Consider the following 14633-nt stretch of genomic DNA (forward strand, 5'->3'; position numbering starts at 1 on the left):
CCTTGGCTCGAACCAAAAGTGGGGGTCGATTCGGTTTTCCTGGCTTTTATTCCACCCCCCCACCTCCTCCTCCTCCTCCTCCTCCTCCTCCAGCAGCAGTGAAACTGTCGAGTTGATATTACCATGTCCTGTGATTTAGAGTCATTTTGATTATTTAAATCGCCGACACTGATTCATTCAACTGCAGGCTTATAGTCGACTATTACAATTAGACTTAAAAAAAAAAAAAAAAAAAACCCAGAGCAATTCAAGCATAATTTATTGAGTTACAGTGAAATTGTAACCATTAATTAGTGGAAAATATACTTTTAAACAATACAACTTTCAGAAGTTGACTTTCATTACAGACCCATGTCTCTTCCTGTCCTTCCTCCTCTTCACATTATAAACTAATATGTACATATATAATAACACTTCAACAACTCTTCGAATTTAGAATACATGGTTGAGGACTTATTCATGGCACCCATAATCAAGTATACTGATTAGCAAGTATATCTGATCCAGACTGTCATTTTTGAATTAAACAAACATTAATTATGTAAAAAATGATTGAAGAAACTGCTATATAAGGTCACCCGTTAACCTTGAATGAAACCACAACCGGCTTCCAAGAGTTCTTAGGAACTGTAATCTCTTCTGCGAAATTTTAGAAGCTAATTTCTTGGATGAGATTTTGTATTGGACAGATGGGGCATTGGCCTCATCTGGTTTTAGCAATCTCATTTTGTGTAATAGCCACTGCAGTGGTTGCTTATGAGCCTTATATTTATGCTTCGCCACCGCCACCAAAACATCCTCAACACTACTATAAACACCCTGTTCTGAAATCCCCTCCACCACCGAAGTATGTGAAACACCCACCATATCATTACAAGTCTCCTCCTCCACCGCCCAAGTATGTCAAACATCCACCTTATCATTATAAGTCTCCTCCACCACCACCAAAATATGTAAAACATCCTCCGTATCATTATAAGTCTCCTCCTCCACCTCCAAAACATGTTAAGCATCCACCTTATTATTACAAATCTCCTCCACCACCACCTAAATATGTAAAACACCCTCCATATCACCACAAGTCTCCTCCTCCCCCACCAAAGCATGTCAAGCATCCGCCTTACTATTACAAATCTCCACCACCGCCACCTAAATATGTAAAACACCCTCCATATCACTACAAATCTCCTCCTCCGCCTCCTAAGCATGTCAAGCATCCGCCTTACTATTACAAATCGCCTCCTCCCCCACCAAAGTACGTGAAACATCCTCCTTATTATTATAAGTCTCCTCCACCTCCAAAATATGTCAAGCACCCACCTTACTATTACAAGTCACCACCACCACCATCTCCATCACCGCCTCCTCCATATGTTTATAAGTCACCACCACCTCCGTCACCATCACCACCTCCACCTTACGTCTATAAGTCTCCTCCTCCACCATCTCCATCTCCACCACCACCTTATATCTACAAGTCTCCACCACCACCCTCTCCCTCACCTCCTCCACCATATGTTTACAAATCACCACCTCCACCACCAAAGCACGTAGAACACCCTCCATATCATTATAAATCACCACCACCACCCTCTCCTTCACCTCCTCCGCCATACGTTTACAAATCACCACCTCCACCACCAAAGCACGTAGAACACCCTCCATATCATTATAAATCACCACCACCACCCTCTCCTTCACCTCCTCCACCATACGTTTACAAATCACCACCTCCACCGCCAAAGCACGTAGAACACCCTCCATATCATTATAAATCACCACCACCACCCTCTCCTTCACCTCCTCCACCATATGTTTACAAATCACCACCTCCACCACCGAAGCACGTAGAGCACCCTCCATATCACTATAAATCACCGCCACCACCCTCTCCTTCACCTCCTCCACCATACGTTTACAAATCACCACCTCCACCACCGAAGCATGTAGAACACCCTCCATATCACTATAAATCACCACCACCACCCTCTCCTTCACCTCCTCCACCATACGTTTACAAATCACCACCTCCACCCTCTCCTTCACCACCTCCACCATACGTTTACAAGTCACCACCTCCACCACCAAAGCACGTAGAGCACCCTCCATATCACTATAAATCACCACCACCACCCTCTCCTTCACCTCCTCCACCATACGTTTACAAATCACCTCCACCACCGTCACCGTCTCCACCGCCTCCTTACATCTACAAATCCCCGCCTCCACCTTCTCCTTCGCCACCTCCCCCATACGTTTACAAATCACCACCTCCACCACCAAAGCACGTAGAACACCCTCCATATCTCTATAAATCGCCCCCACCACCACCAAAGCATATTGAGCACCCACCATATCTCTACAAGTCGCCGCCGCCGCCGCCTAAAGGCTACTGAGTGTAACATGCTCGGGTTCACTTCTTGATTCGTTCTAAACTGTGACAAGAATAAGTATTGTTTGTGTGTGAACATTCAAATTTGAAATGTACTTTTTTTTTTTTGTTAAAGTATTGATATGTATTCCTCTTGAATAAAAGATGTTGAGGATCTCTTATGAATTCATTCATATTGAAATGTACCCGTTAACTAATACATGATTTGTACAAGCAATGCAATTAACTCAACTTTTTCTGAAATATTTCAGAACAGATTATACTTCCATCTCTTACTTCGAGTATTATAGGTAATTAGTAATCTAAAAAGCACGGAATATGTTTTGTACAATATACTGTGATAGTTCAATATTCATTGCGGAAGTGCATGGTAAATTTTAATTATCTTATATCTATGATGATGTTCAGTAATGATCATATATATATATATATTCCTTTACTTGTTCTCATATTATAAAATGAATATAACTAACACTTCTTTTTACATAAATAATACTTAAAATTTAATTAAATTTAAAAATTATAATTTTACTAATATATTAATAAATTAAATTTTCGTCTGAATCAATATTATAAATTGATTATTACTAATTCATTATATATTATAGAGAAAGTCTTAAATTTTTAATAAAATTCGAACTTGCATAATTAAATAAAATATAAAAATCTTAATTATAAAAATATTATCGGTTAAAGAAAATTTGACATTCCACGCCTCTCAAGCACCTTCTGTATGCATACATGTTCATCATTACTTGATTATGAAAGTTAATACTTACATGTTTAGAGATACGACAAGTACAAGCTAGAAAAACGTGACTTCTTAATTTTATTTGAAAAAAATCTTATGAGGATCAGAGAACAAAATATGCTTAACATCAGAAGTCAATCGGTAGATACATATAGGTGAGGAAAAGTCAAAAGATTCCTAACTCTACTTCAATTTTATTTTATGTATATATATATATATATAATGCATTAATCACTATATATATATATGTATATACATATTCGTAAATATAATTGATTAGTTCTAATGATAATATATCTTTCTCGTTAACACTATCTCACCAAGCTTTAAGTTTCTAAAATATTTTACTTTTGGTAATTAATTAATTAGCTAATCCTATTTTACTTGTGTAACAAAGTTTTGTGGTGGCATTTCGTGCCAATTTCTTCGTAATCATAATAATAATCACCGACACAGCTAAATTTTTATATGAATTATTTCTAATACAAAATTAATTAATTTTAAAATAATTACTCAACTAAAAAAATTAAACCCAATTAATTAATTTAAAATTTAATACATTAAACATTCGTACATTTATTAATTTAATGATATATTATTTATTAATCATAGTATAATGAAAATAGACAATAATTTAATTCAAATTAATAATTAATTTATTATTTGTAGAAACATATGAGGAATCCGATTATAATTAATCTAATTAATAATATAATTTTATAAAGTAGTTGGGAACTTGGGTTCTGACCAGTTTAGAATTTAAAAACTTATTGACATGTTTGGTTCTACGCGTTTTTAACAGCTTATGTAAAATGGTAGCTGCTACTTAGTGGGAAGCCAATATACATCAATCAAATAATTAAATTTAAAGAGTCAAATTAAAAACAAATTCTCTTCTTTACCAAACACAAGATGGGGTCCACCAAATTAATTATTAAATCATGTGTAATTATAGGCTAATATATAAATTAATGAATTTTTTGGTTTAAATAATTAATAAAATTTCATTGTCACAAAATGATTAGCTACCCACTAACATATCAGTATATAAAGCGCATAAGTCTTGAGCAATGGAGATCGACCAAAAGCACTACAGTTAAGTGCTTAATTCCAAATGGGATATTCTCTAGAGAAAACGAGGGCATGGCCTCTTCTTGTTTACACTGTCACATTTTATGTTATGTTTACGACGGTGCTTGCCGATGAATATTCTTCGACCGCTTATCCTACAACTATGCCGCCGAAACACGTGAATCATTTTCCTTATTACTACAAATCGCCACCTCCTCTATCTGCGTCTCCTCCACCACCTTACATTTATAAGTCTTTACCGTTGCCATCACCATTTCCACTTCCACATTCTCCTTCGCCACCTCCTCCTTATGTATACAAGTCTCCTCCTCCACCCTCTCCTTCACCACCACCTCCATACGTTTACAAGTCTCCACCACCTCCATCACCATCTCCACCTCCTCCATACGTCTATAAGTCTCCACCACCACCATCTCCATCTCCACCTCCTCCATATGTCTATAAGTCTCCACCACCTCCATCACCATCTCCACCTCCTCCTTATGTTTACAAATCTCCCCCACCACCATCTCCATCGCCACCTCCTCCATATATATACAAGTCTCCACCACCTCCATCACCATCTCCACCTCCTCCATATGTCTATAAGTCTCCACCACCTCCATCACCATCTCCACCTCCTCCATATGTTTACAAATCTCCCCCACCACCATCTCCATCTCCACCTCCTCCATACGTCTACAAGTCTCCACCACCTCCATCGCCATCTCCACCTCCTCCATATGTCTATAAGTCTCCACCACCTCCATCACCATCTCCACCTCCTCCATATGTTTACAAATCTCCCCCACCACCATCTCCATCGCCACCTCCTCCATATATACATAAGTCTCCTCCTCCACCTTCTCATTCACCACCACCTCCATCACCATCTCCACCTCCTCCTTATGTTTACAAATCTCCGCCACCACCATCTCCATCTCCACCTCCTCCGTATATATACAAGTCTCCTCCTCCACCTTCTCCTTCACCACCACCTCCATACATCTACAAGTCTCCACCGCCTCCATCACCATCTCCACCTCCTCCGTATATATACAAGTCTCCTCCTCCACCTTCTCCTTCACCACCACCTCCATACATCTACAAGTCTCCACCACCTCCATCACCATCTCCACCTCCTCCGTATATATACAAGTCTCCTCCTCCACCTTCTCCTTCACCACCACCTCCATACATCTACAAGTCTCCACCACCTCCATCACCATCTCCACCTCCTCCATATGTCTATAAGTCTCCACCACCTCCATCACCATCTCCACCTCCTCCTTATGTTTACAAATCTCCCCCACCACCATCTCCATCGCCACCTCCTCCATATATATACAAGTCTCCACCACCTCCATCACCATCTCCACCTCCTCCATATGTCTATAAGTCTCCACCACCTCCATCACCATCTCCACCTCCTCCATATGTTTACAAATCTCCCCCACCACCATCTCCATCGTCACCTCCTCCATATATATACAAGTCTCCACCACCTCCATCACCATCTCCACCTCCTCCATATGTCTATAAGTCTCCACCACCTCCATTACCATCTCCACCTCCTCCATATGTCTATAAGTCTCCCCCACCACCATCTCCATCTCCACCTCCTCCTTATGTTTACAAATCTCCCCCACCACCATCTCCATCTCCACCTCCTCCTTATGTTTACAAATCTCCCCCACCACCATCTCCATCTCCACCTCCTCCATATATGTACAAGTCTCCTCCTCCACCTTATCCTTCACCACCACCTCCATACGTTCACAAGTCTCCACCACCTCCATCACTATCTCCACCACCTCCATACGTCTATAAGTCTCCACCTCCACCTTCTCCTTCACCACCACCTTCATATAGTTATAATTCTCCTCCACCATCTCACTACAAGCCAATTCATCCTTCTCCTCGTTACTATGACTCCTCACCACCACCTCCAAAAGGATATTTCTAAACTAGTTTATATTGATAACTATTTCTTCACCCCCTTTTTGGATCAAGGATAAGTTTTTCCATCACTACATTTAATTTTTACTTAAGAATAACAATTTTGCTCCAATGTGTGAAGCATTATTCGTATTCTTCTCTAGATGTGTGAAGTATTACTTATATAACAATGCTGTTTCTTGTGAATAATAAGTGGATATATTTATAATTATATATATCCTTTATAGTAATGTCATTTTTATGATGTATTCAATATTGTAATTTTTTGATAAAGTATTCATGAGTATTGTATTATTCAAGTACGCAGTGAAATATGATTCATACATGTTGTTCATTCGTGTTATTTAATATAATCAAATAGTAAATTTAAATATGTATAATACAAAATGAGTTTCGTATAAACTTAATAATTAAGTAAACCGCGTGTAAATACTGAACTGATACATATCCGAGAAGGTAGTAATAATTATTTACTAATTACTCTATTATTTTAGAGATTACTGATTAATTATTAATTAAAAGTATGTTTATAATTTAGATACATGTCTATCAAGGTTCAAACAAGAAGTAATAGGAAACATATGAATCAAAACCATCAATTAACCAAGAAACACAAGTAATTAACGAGTAATTAGCTTGGTTCCTAGAGAATGGAGTTTTGGATTATAAGGTCGCAACCAAGTCTTCGGCTAATTACAATCAAATTACTTATTCAGAAGTTTTATAATTAGTTTCTATATTTTAAGTATGTGTTACAATTCACTTCAACTAATTAACGCATAATAAAAGTCGCCAAAATATAAACTGTTACTTTTTTCAGTATAATACATAATAAAATCCTTTTAAAAATAAAACATAAAAAATCTTGAAGAAAATAGAATAAATTTTTCCAAATTTCTCTAATCAGATACTAATTTTTTAAAATGAAAATTAAACAGACGTTAATCTCAAAATTAATGGAAATTATTATTATTTTGTTATTTATTAATTATTATTATTATTATTTAATTTGCTAGGAAAGGGAAGAAGAAATATAAACCAACACCGCGGTTAATGACCTCATCAGGCGGGCCCACGGCGTCAAGTTTCTAAAAGAGCAATGTTGAGGCCCATTCCAATAGAAAGGCTTGTGGATGGTTCTGAGCTTAGTAAGGATTAATATATGATCTTAGCCTATTTCAAAGATTGGCCTGAGTCTCACAACATTATGTTTCTGTATATGTATATGTATATGCATATGTATATGTATATGTGTGTGTGCGTGTGTGTATATATATATATATATGTATATATGCGTATGCACACACGCACAGAGTGATATACATGGTTGCTCCAAATTAATAAATGATCAGGTTTATACGAATGCAGGCTCAAACAAATTATCATATTTGACCTGCCCAAACTTTTGTTGGAAATATATATATTTAGTAAGGAACCATTATCTTATTTAATGAATTTTATGTGTAGTATGATTGTACGTTCGTTTATGTCCTTATTTAGACATTTGTCGTAATTAATATATATATATATATATATATATATCACTTAATTAATATATTTATTTATTTTATAACGAATTATTATTTTACTTAATAATTTGTACGGTTCTTTCTGAATAATTTTGAGAATGTTTAAATCTACGCTTATTTTTAACTTTTCGAAACTCATCTGTGTCTTTGTTTGGAGATTATTTATTTGTATTATGATTAATTTACGTAAGTGTAAAAATATATATATTTTATTAAAAAATTAATATATATATTGATTTCACATTCAACATAAAAATTACATTTATATATTACTCTTAAAATCTCTAAAAAAAATTATTACATGCAAGTAAAGAAAACAATCTTTTAGAAGAAAAATAATTTCAGGTGCTCCATGAAGCTTGATAACCCACGTAGACATTCCTTCTTTGCTGCAGTAAACGTAGTGTTCATACTGTACGTGGTATATATAAAGGAGGCCGCCTTGAATATGATTATTGCTTGCAAACAGTTATTAATTAATTTTTTTTTTTCAATCAAATAATATTCATAACCTGCATTTACGTAGAACAATGATAATTAGATAAATTAACAAGAAGGCTAAATTAAATATTTAATAAGATAAATTATATACATAACAAGCACAACTTACGTGCATGATAATCAACAGAGAAGTGGAATTTAATCTGTTTAATAAACCGGGGGAGGTGGAGGAGAGCTGTAGTAGTATACATGATGCGGAGGTGAAGGTGAAGGAGGTGGTGGAGACTTGTAGTAGTAAGGAGGATGCGGTGATGGTGAAGGTGGCGGAGGTGACTTGTAGACGTAAGGTGGAGGTGGTGATGGTGAAGGTGGCGGAGGTGACTTGTAGACGTAAGGTGGAGGTGGTGACGGAGATGGTGGAGGTGGAGACTTATAAATGTAAGGAGGAGGTGGTGACGGTGAGGGTGGCGGAGGTGACTTGTAAATGTAAGGTGGAGGGGGAGACGGAGACGGTGGTGGTGGTGATTTATAGACATATGGTGGAGGAGGCGATGGAGATGGTGGAGGTGGAGACTTGTAGATATAGGGGGGAGGTGGTGATGGAGATGGAGGTGGTGGAGACTTGTATACATAAGGTGGAGGAGGTGATGGCGAAGGTGGTGGAGGTGATTTATAGACATAAGGAGGCGGTGGAGATGGAGATGGTGGAGGAGGAGACTTGTAAATGTAAGGTGGAGGGGGAGATGGAGATGGTGGAGGTGGAGACTTGTATACATAGGGCGGTGGAGGTGATGGCGACGGTGGTGGCGGTGATTTATAGACATAAGGAGGAGGTGGAGATGGAGATGGTGGAGGAGGAGACTTGTAAATGTAAGGTGGAGGGTGAGATGGAGATGGTGGAGGTGGAGACTTGTATAGATAGGGCGGTGGAGGTGATGGCGATGGTGGTGGTGGTGATTTATAGACGTAAGGAGGAGGAGGGGATGGAGATGGAGGAGGAGGAGACTTATAGATGTAAGGAGGAGGAGGGGATGGAGATGGTGGAGGAGGAGATTTATAGACATAAGGTGGAGGAGGGGATGGAGATGGTGGTGGTGGAGACTTGTGAACATATGGGGGATGGAGAGAAGGAGATGGTGGTGGTGGAGACTTGTGAACATAAGGCGGAGGATACTTGGGATGGTAAGGAAATTGTGGCGGCAAAGGCCACTTGGGAAGCGGCCAAGGGTGGTGGAAAAAATCAGGCTGGTCTTCCACGGCGCATACCTCACGAGCCGCCAGGTACATTGCCATGGCGGCCACCAGGAGTGACCAAATTATATGATTCCCCATTGTTGTTTTCTTAGTGAAGGGAATTGGAGGAAGAGGATTATACACTTAGCTCATGAATAAGCACATGTATATATAGGGATTTCTCTCTCAATTATGATCACCATAATACATTTTTTTAATCATTAATTTGTCAACTTCCTAACATTAACCAATATAATTTCTTGTGATAATGACAAGTATTATTATAATTTTATGAAAAATTCTTAATTAATTATTAATTATATGAGAAATATCGATTCACTACCGGCATGTATATATATATATATATATATATATCATATATATTAGCCAATTAGTACATATATTACTAAATATGGTAGCCCACTACTCTCCATATATTTTGCTCATTATATAACCTGAAGCACACACCTTCTTTTTATGTATACTTATTTATATTTGTTTCGAAATGAAGATTAAGATTTAACATTAAGGAGCAGTTGAATTATATATACAGAATCCAAACATATATATATATATATTAAATAATAAAAAATACTAATGGATCAAATGGTAAGTGTAAAACTTTTAAAAATTAATAATTTATTTAAAAGTTTAATTTTCATCAAACGAAAATATAGTTAAAGGAATTAACAGCAAGAAAGAAAATTGAACAAGTTAGAATAAATTATTTAGGTGTAGTGGATGCAGAGTCAGAGACAGAGAGTTGGTGAGTGTTCATTTTCTGTGACTTTCTTGCCAGCCAAACAAACTTGGTTCAATTTACTCCTTGCAATTTCTAGTAATCAATCATAAGCGTCAATCTTGACAATCACCCAATTAATATTTTTAATCATTCAAGTAATCTGACTTTTTTTTATTAATTTAAGTATGAAACCATTACTCTACCTACACCATACAGCTGCAATGCATTTTGTAACTCTTTTATTTCTTTTCTATCCCTATGTGAATTCTTCCATATATATATATCGTAATGGTGATTACGGATATTATTTACTTATATATATATAGGGTAGGTAGATTATATGAAGCATGATCTGAAGAAGTGATTGCATGGATATTAAACTAATTGGATGTAGGTATGAATTGGTCAAAGACGTGTTGATTTGCTTGTACCATATATGGTAAAATTAATCATTCATCTTTCCCATAATACACACACACACACACACACACACACACACACATACATATATATATACATCATAGTTTAACCTTATGAATAAATAAAGCTTCATGTGGTAAATAAAAGATATTTTTGTGAAGAATGTTACTCGGTTATGTGATTGCCGCCAATAACAATCTAAAGTAACCAAGTGTGCAAACTTGTCCAGATTAGCAAACCATCCTAATCAGCCATCCAACTCAGCACTAACCTCTAGGACAAAGAATGCATGACCGACAACTAAAAAAAGAAGAATTGTGATCGTCCCTTCCTGATGTCCTTTTTATTTTTTGCATTTTCAATTTTGATCTTCTGTAAGGATGTTTTCTTATTTGTTTCCTCATTTGTGTTGGTCGGCTCCTTCACAAAGAGCAGCTCATGCTCTATAAATTTGTAACCTTTGTTATCAGAATGTATATCACAAAAACAAAAGCTGTGAAGTGTCCAGTTTGATTCACTAAAAAATAATTTGTTAATTTTCTTAACTAGGTATCAGAGCCACTAATATGGCCAGAGAGAACAATAACTCCTCTATCTTCAACCCGACACCTCAAAGAATTCAAACATTGCCCAACGATGCAATGGGCTCTGTCTGCACACTGAAGCTCAACAATGGCAACTTCCTTCTTTGGAAAAACATGGTTCTCCCAATCATTCGTGGGAACAAACTCGAAGGCTTCATCCTAAGAGCCAAACCAAGTCCACCTGAATACACAGAGAAGGGGGTGGAAGGAAGCTCTGAAGTAGAAATAGTATGAGGATGAATCGGTCTGTTCTCATACCCCGTCCGGTATGAGCACCAAAAATACTATCATTCGATACCCTGTCTGGTATGAGATAATGTTCACGATAGGGTTCCCTATGCATCCAATCCGTCCACCATTTTTCAAGATATCCATTAAGATAACCATTTATTAATTCACTTAACCAAGTAATTTTCCATTTATATTTTAATTTTCAGTTTCACAATTTAATCGTAAATCACGCAAGACAAACAATACATGCATCAAGAAAGTACAACTGAATCATTTAACTATTCTAATATATTATCATGTATTTAAAGCTGTAAAATCAAACAATTAGTTAAACAGGATAAACAATAAATAACTAACCGGTTCCGCCTCTATTAGTAACCTGTAATTATTCTTAAAATTTTTTAAATTACATAAAATACCATATTATCGATTATTAAACTTCAATTCTATAACTAAAAGTAAGATGAAGGATTTTTATCCGAATTGGTGTCCGTAATACCAAACTTTCTACTGTGCCTATTGGCGATATCCGGATTTCTTAAATTTTCTTGCAGAGATTATAACACGTTTCACGTACCTAAAAATACCATAAAAATCTAAAATCGGTGTTAAAATCATTTTTTATCCAATTTTAGGGTTTCGACACGACGGCACCGCCATGCTCCGACGACGACACCATTGTCCACGATGGCGGTTTATTTTGGTCTTGCCATTTTCGGCTGGTTTTGATTGGTTTTGGCCGATTTTATGCTCATCTCTATGAAAAAACACGTTAGAGGGTCTCGGTTGTCCCAAAAAAATAAAAAAATAGAAATCTATTGGTGGCGGCATTTTTCGGTACGGCGACTCCACCAGTTCACCTTCGCGGCTGAGTATTTTACTTTGGTTAATCTATAGAAAACAGAACGGTGAATACAATAATGAAAAAATCGCACGAAACGGGAAATGGGAAGTGGCTCATCAGAAGCGGTTGCGGGTTTTGCCCACGGCAGCTTTGCCAAGCTTTATTCCCAGTTTTCAGCTCATTCGCCGTTTGTTTTGCTTTGATATGGCTACAGGGGTGCTCAGAATCGAATTCTGAGTTGGTAGGAGAATTTTTACCTTTTTTAGCAGTCAGAGGTGGCTTCGGTGCAATGGCAGGCAGTGATCGGCTCTTTTCTCCGGTGACTGGTTCTTCTTCTCTGGTGGGGGGCTGACGACTAGGATTCAGATTCTGTATGATGCAAAATATTTATACCCACTTCGCGTTAATCTAGGCCATTCATCGCGTTTAATCTCGACCGTTCGATCGCGCATAATGAGGAAACGAATCTGGACCGTCATCGTGTTTGATCTCGATCGTGCCTAAAGAGGAAACAAATCTGGACCATTCATTGTGTTTGATCACGACTGTTTAATCGCGCCTAGGGAGAAAATGAATCTGGACTGTTCATCGTATTTGATCTCGACTATCTGATCACGCCTAAGGAGAAAATAAATATGGACTGTTCATTATGTTTGATCGCTACCGTCTGATTGCACTTGAGGAGGGAACGAATTTGGATTGTCCACGCGCGTGAGAAGGCTTCTGGGTCGTCTGATTGCAGACCACGCAGATTACCAGCGTGGCACCGAGTCAGCGTGCCTTGCCACGCGGTGTGCTCCGGTTCGTCGAGACTGCTGACTGGGCAAGCCTACGTGGTAAAATTTTTTAAAATTACATTCTGACCATCAGTTTCTAATTTTTCTTTCAAAAACACAATCTGAATCCAAAATTTCACAACTTTTTCCCAAAATTATTTTTAATTTCATCTCTAACTTATTTTTTTTTCATAATTTCACATTAAATTAAAATTTATTAATTTCAAAAAAATAGATTTTTATATATTTTAGAATGTTAAAATTAATCATAGACTAAATTTCAGACCCATGTATTACAAATAAGACTTTAGCTGAACCTCCTAGGCAGCAGATGATGACAAGAGCTCAAGCCGAAATATTTAAACCAAGAAACTTGTCACAGGATTTTTAGTTGTTTAGCACAACAAATAAAGATAACCTCAGCATACCCACTTCAATCACAGAAGCAGTTAAATACTCCCTCTAGAAATCATTAATAGAAGAAGAAACGACCACTCTCAATAACAATCAAACTTGAAAATTGGTACCTTATCATTCTGAAATGAATCTTATGGGGAACAAATGGGTCTATAAGATCAAAACAAATGCAGATGATAGCTTTCAACAGTGTAAAGTCAGGTTAGTTGCTAAAGGATTTCATCAAACACCTGGAATTGATTTTCATAAAACTTTCAGCCCAGTGATTAAGGCGTCAACTCTCAAAGTCATACTGATCTTGGCAGTCTCAAGTGGTTGGTACATCAAATAATTAGATATGAACAATGCCTTCCTGAATGGGGAATTGAAAGAAACAATATTCATGAAATAACTTAAAGGATTTAAAGACTCTATACATCATAATCATGTTTGTCAACTCAACAAAGCACTTTATGGACTCAAACAAGCACCGAGAGCTTGGCTTGATAAGCTCAAATCCACTTTACTCAAATGAAGTTTCAAAAACTCTGAAACAGATACCTCACTCTTATTCCTTGTCACTACAACCACTAAATTCTTCATACTAATTTACGTTGATGATATAATTGTGATAGGAAACGAGCCCAAAAGAATGTAGAGATTCATCAATCAACTTCACACCTCATTTGCATTAAAAGACTAAGGTGAGCTTCATCTCTTTCTCAGAATTGAAGCAACACATGATGAGACCAGACTTTTCCTCACTTAAATAAAATACACTGAAGAACTTCTCAAATGGAACAAAATGCATTCTTCCAAAACTATGTTCGACCTCGATAGTCGTTGGAAATAATCTATCTGTAGAAGAAGGATAGAAGTTATCTAATCCAACTCCTTATAGGAAAATAATTGGGTCACTTCAATACTTGACTTATACAAAACTAGATATCTCATTTATCATAAACAAACTCAGTCAATTTATGCAAAAATCAACTAATCTTCACATAAAAGTGTTAAAGAGAGTGCTCAGATACTTAAAAGGAACGACTGAAATCGAACTTCACATCAAATACAGTGATAAATTAAGCATTGTTGGATACTATGATGCCGATTGGGCTTGCTGAAATGATGATCGACGCTCAAACTCTGGTTACTGTGTCTATTTTGGAGACAATCTGGTATCTTGGTGCTGAAAGAAACAAAACATTGTCTCAAGATCAAGTGCAGAATCCGAATATATGGCTCTAGCTCACTTATTATGTGA

The 14633-nt window shown here is 37.0% G+C and overlaps 2 protein-coding genes across 2 annotated transcripts; one reads left to right on the forward strand and one right to left on the reverse strand.

Annotated features, from left to right (window-relative positions):
- Window positions 1-562: 562 nt before the first annotated feature.
- Window positions 563-6361, forward strand: LOC110824697 (uncharacterized). Its single transcript, XM_088214676.1, has 3 exons — window positions 563-2392; window positions 2737-2762; window positions 4274-6361. Exons 1-3 carry the CDS (start codon window positions 669-671, stop codon window positions 6178-6180), a joined length of 3657 nt encoding a protein of 1218 aa, XP_088070802.1. The 5' UTR covers window positions 563-668; the 3' UTR covers window positions 6181-6361.
- Window positions 6362-7909: 1548 nt separating this feature from the next.
- Window positions 7910-9512, reverse strand: LOC110825241 (uncharacterized). The gene is made up of 2 exons (XM_022055698.2): window positions 8313-9512; window positions 7910-8214 (listed from the first exon to the last, which is right to left on the reverse strand). Exon 1 carries the CDS (start codon window positions 9473-9475, stop codon window positions 8351-8353), a length of 1125 nt encoding a protein of 374 aa, XP_021911390.2. The 5' UTR covers window positions 9476-9512; the 3' UTR covers window positions 7910-8214; window positions 8313-8350.
- Between the last annotated feature and the right edge of the window lie 5121 nt (window positions 9513-14633).

The sequence above is a fragment of the Carica papaya genome, chromosome 3, assembly GCF_054855325.1.
Source record: "Carica papaya isolate Zhongbai chromosome 3, ASM5485532v1, whole genome shotgun sequence".
Classification (NCBI taxonomy): Eukaryota; Viridiplantae; Streptophyta; class Magnoliopsida; order Brassicales; family Caricaceae; genus Carica; species Carica papaya.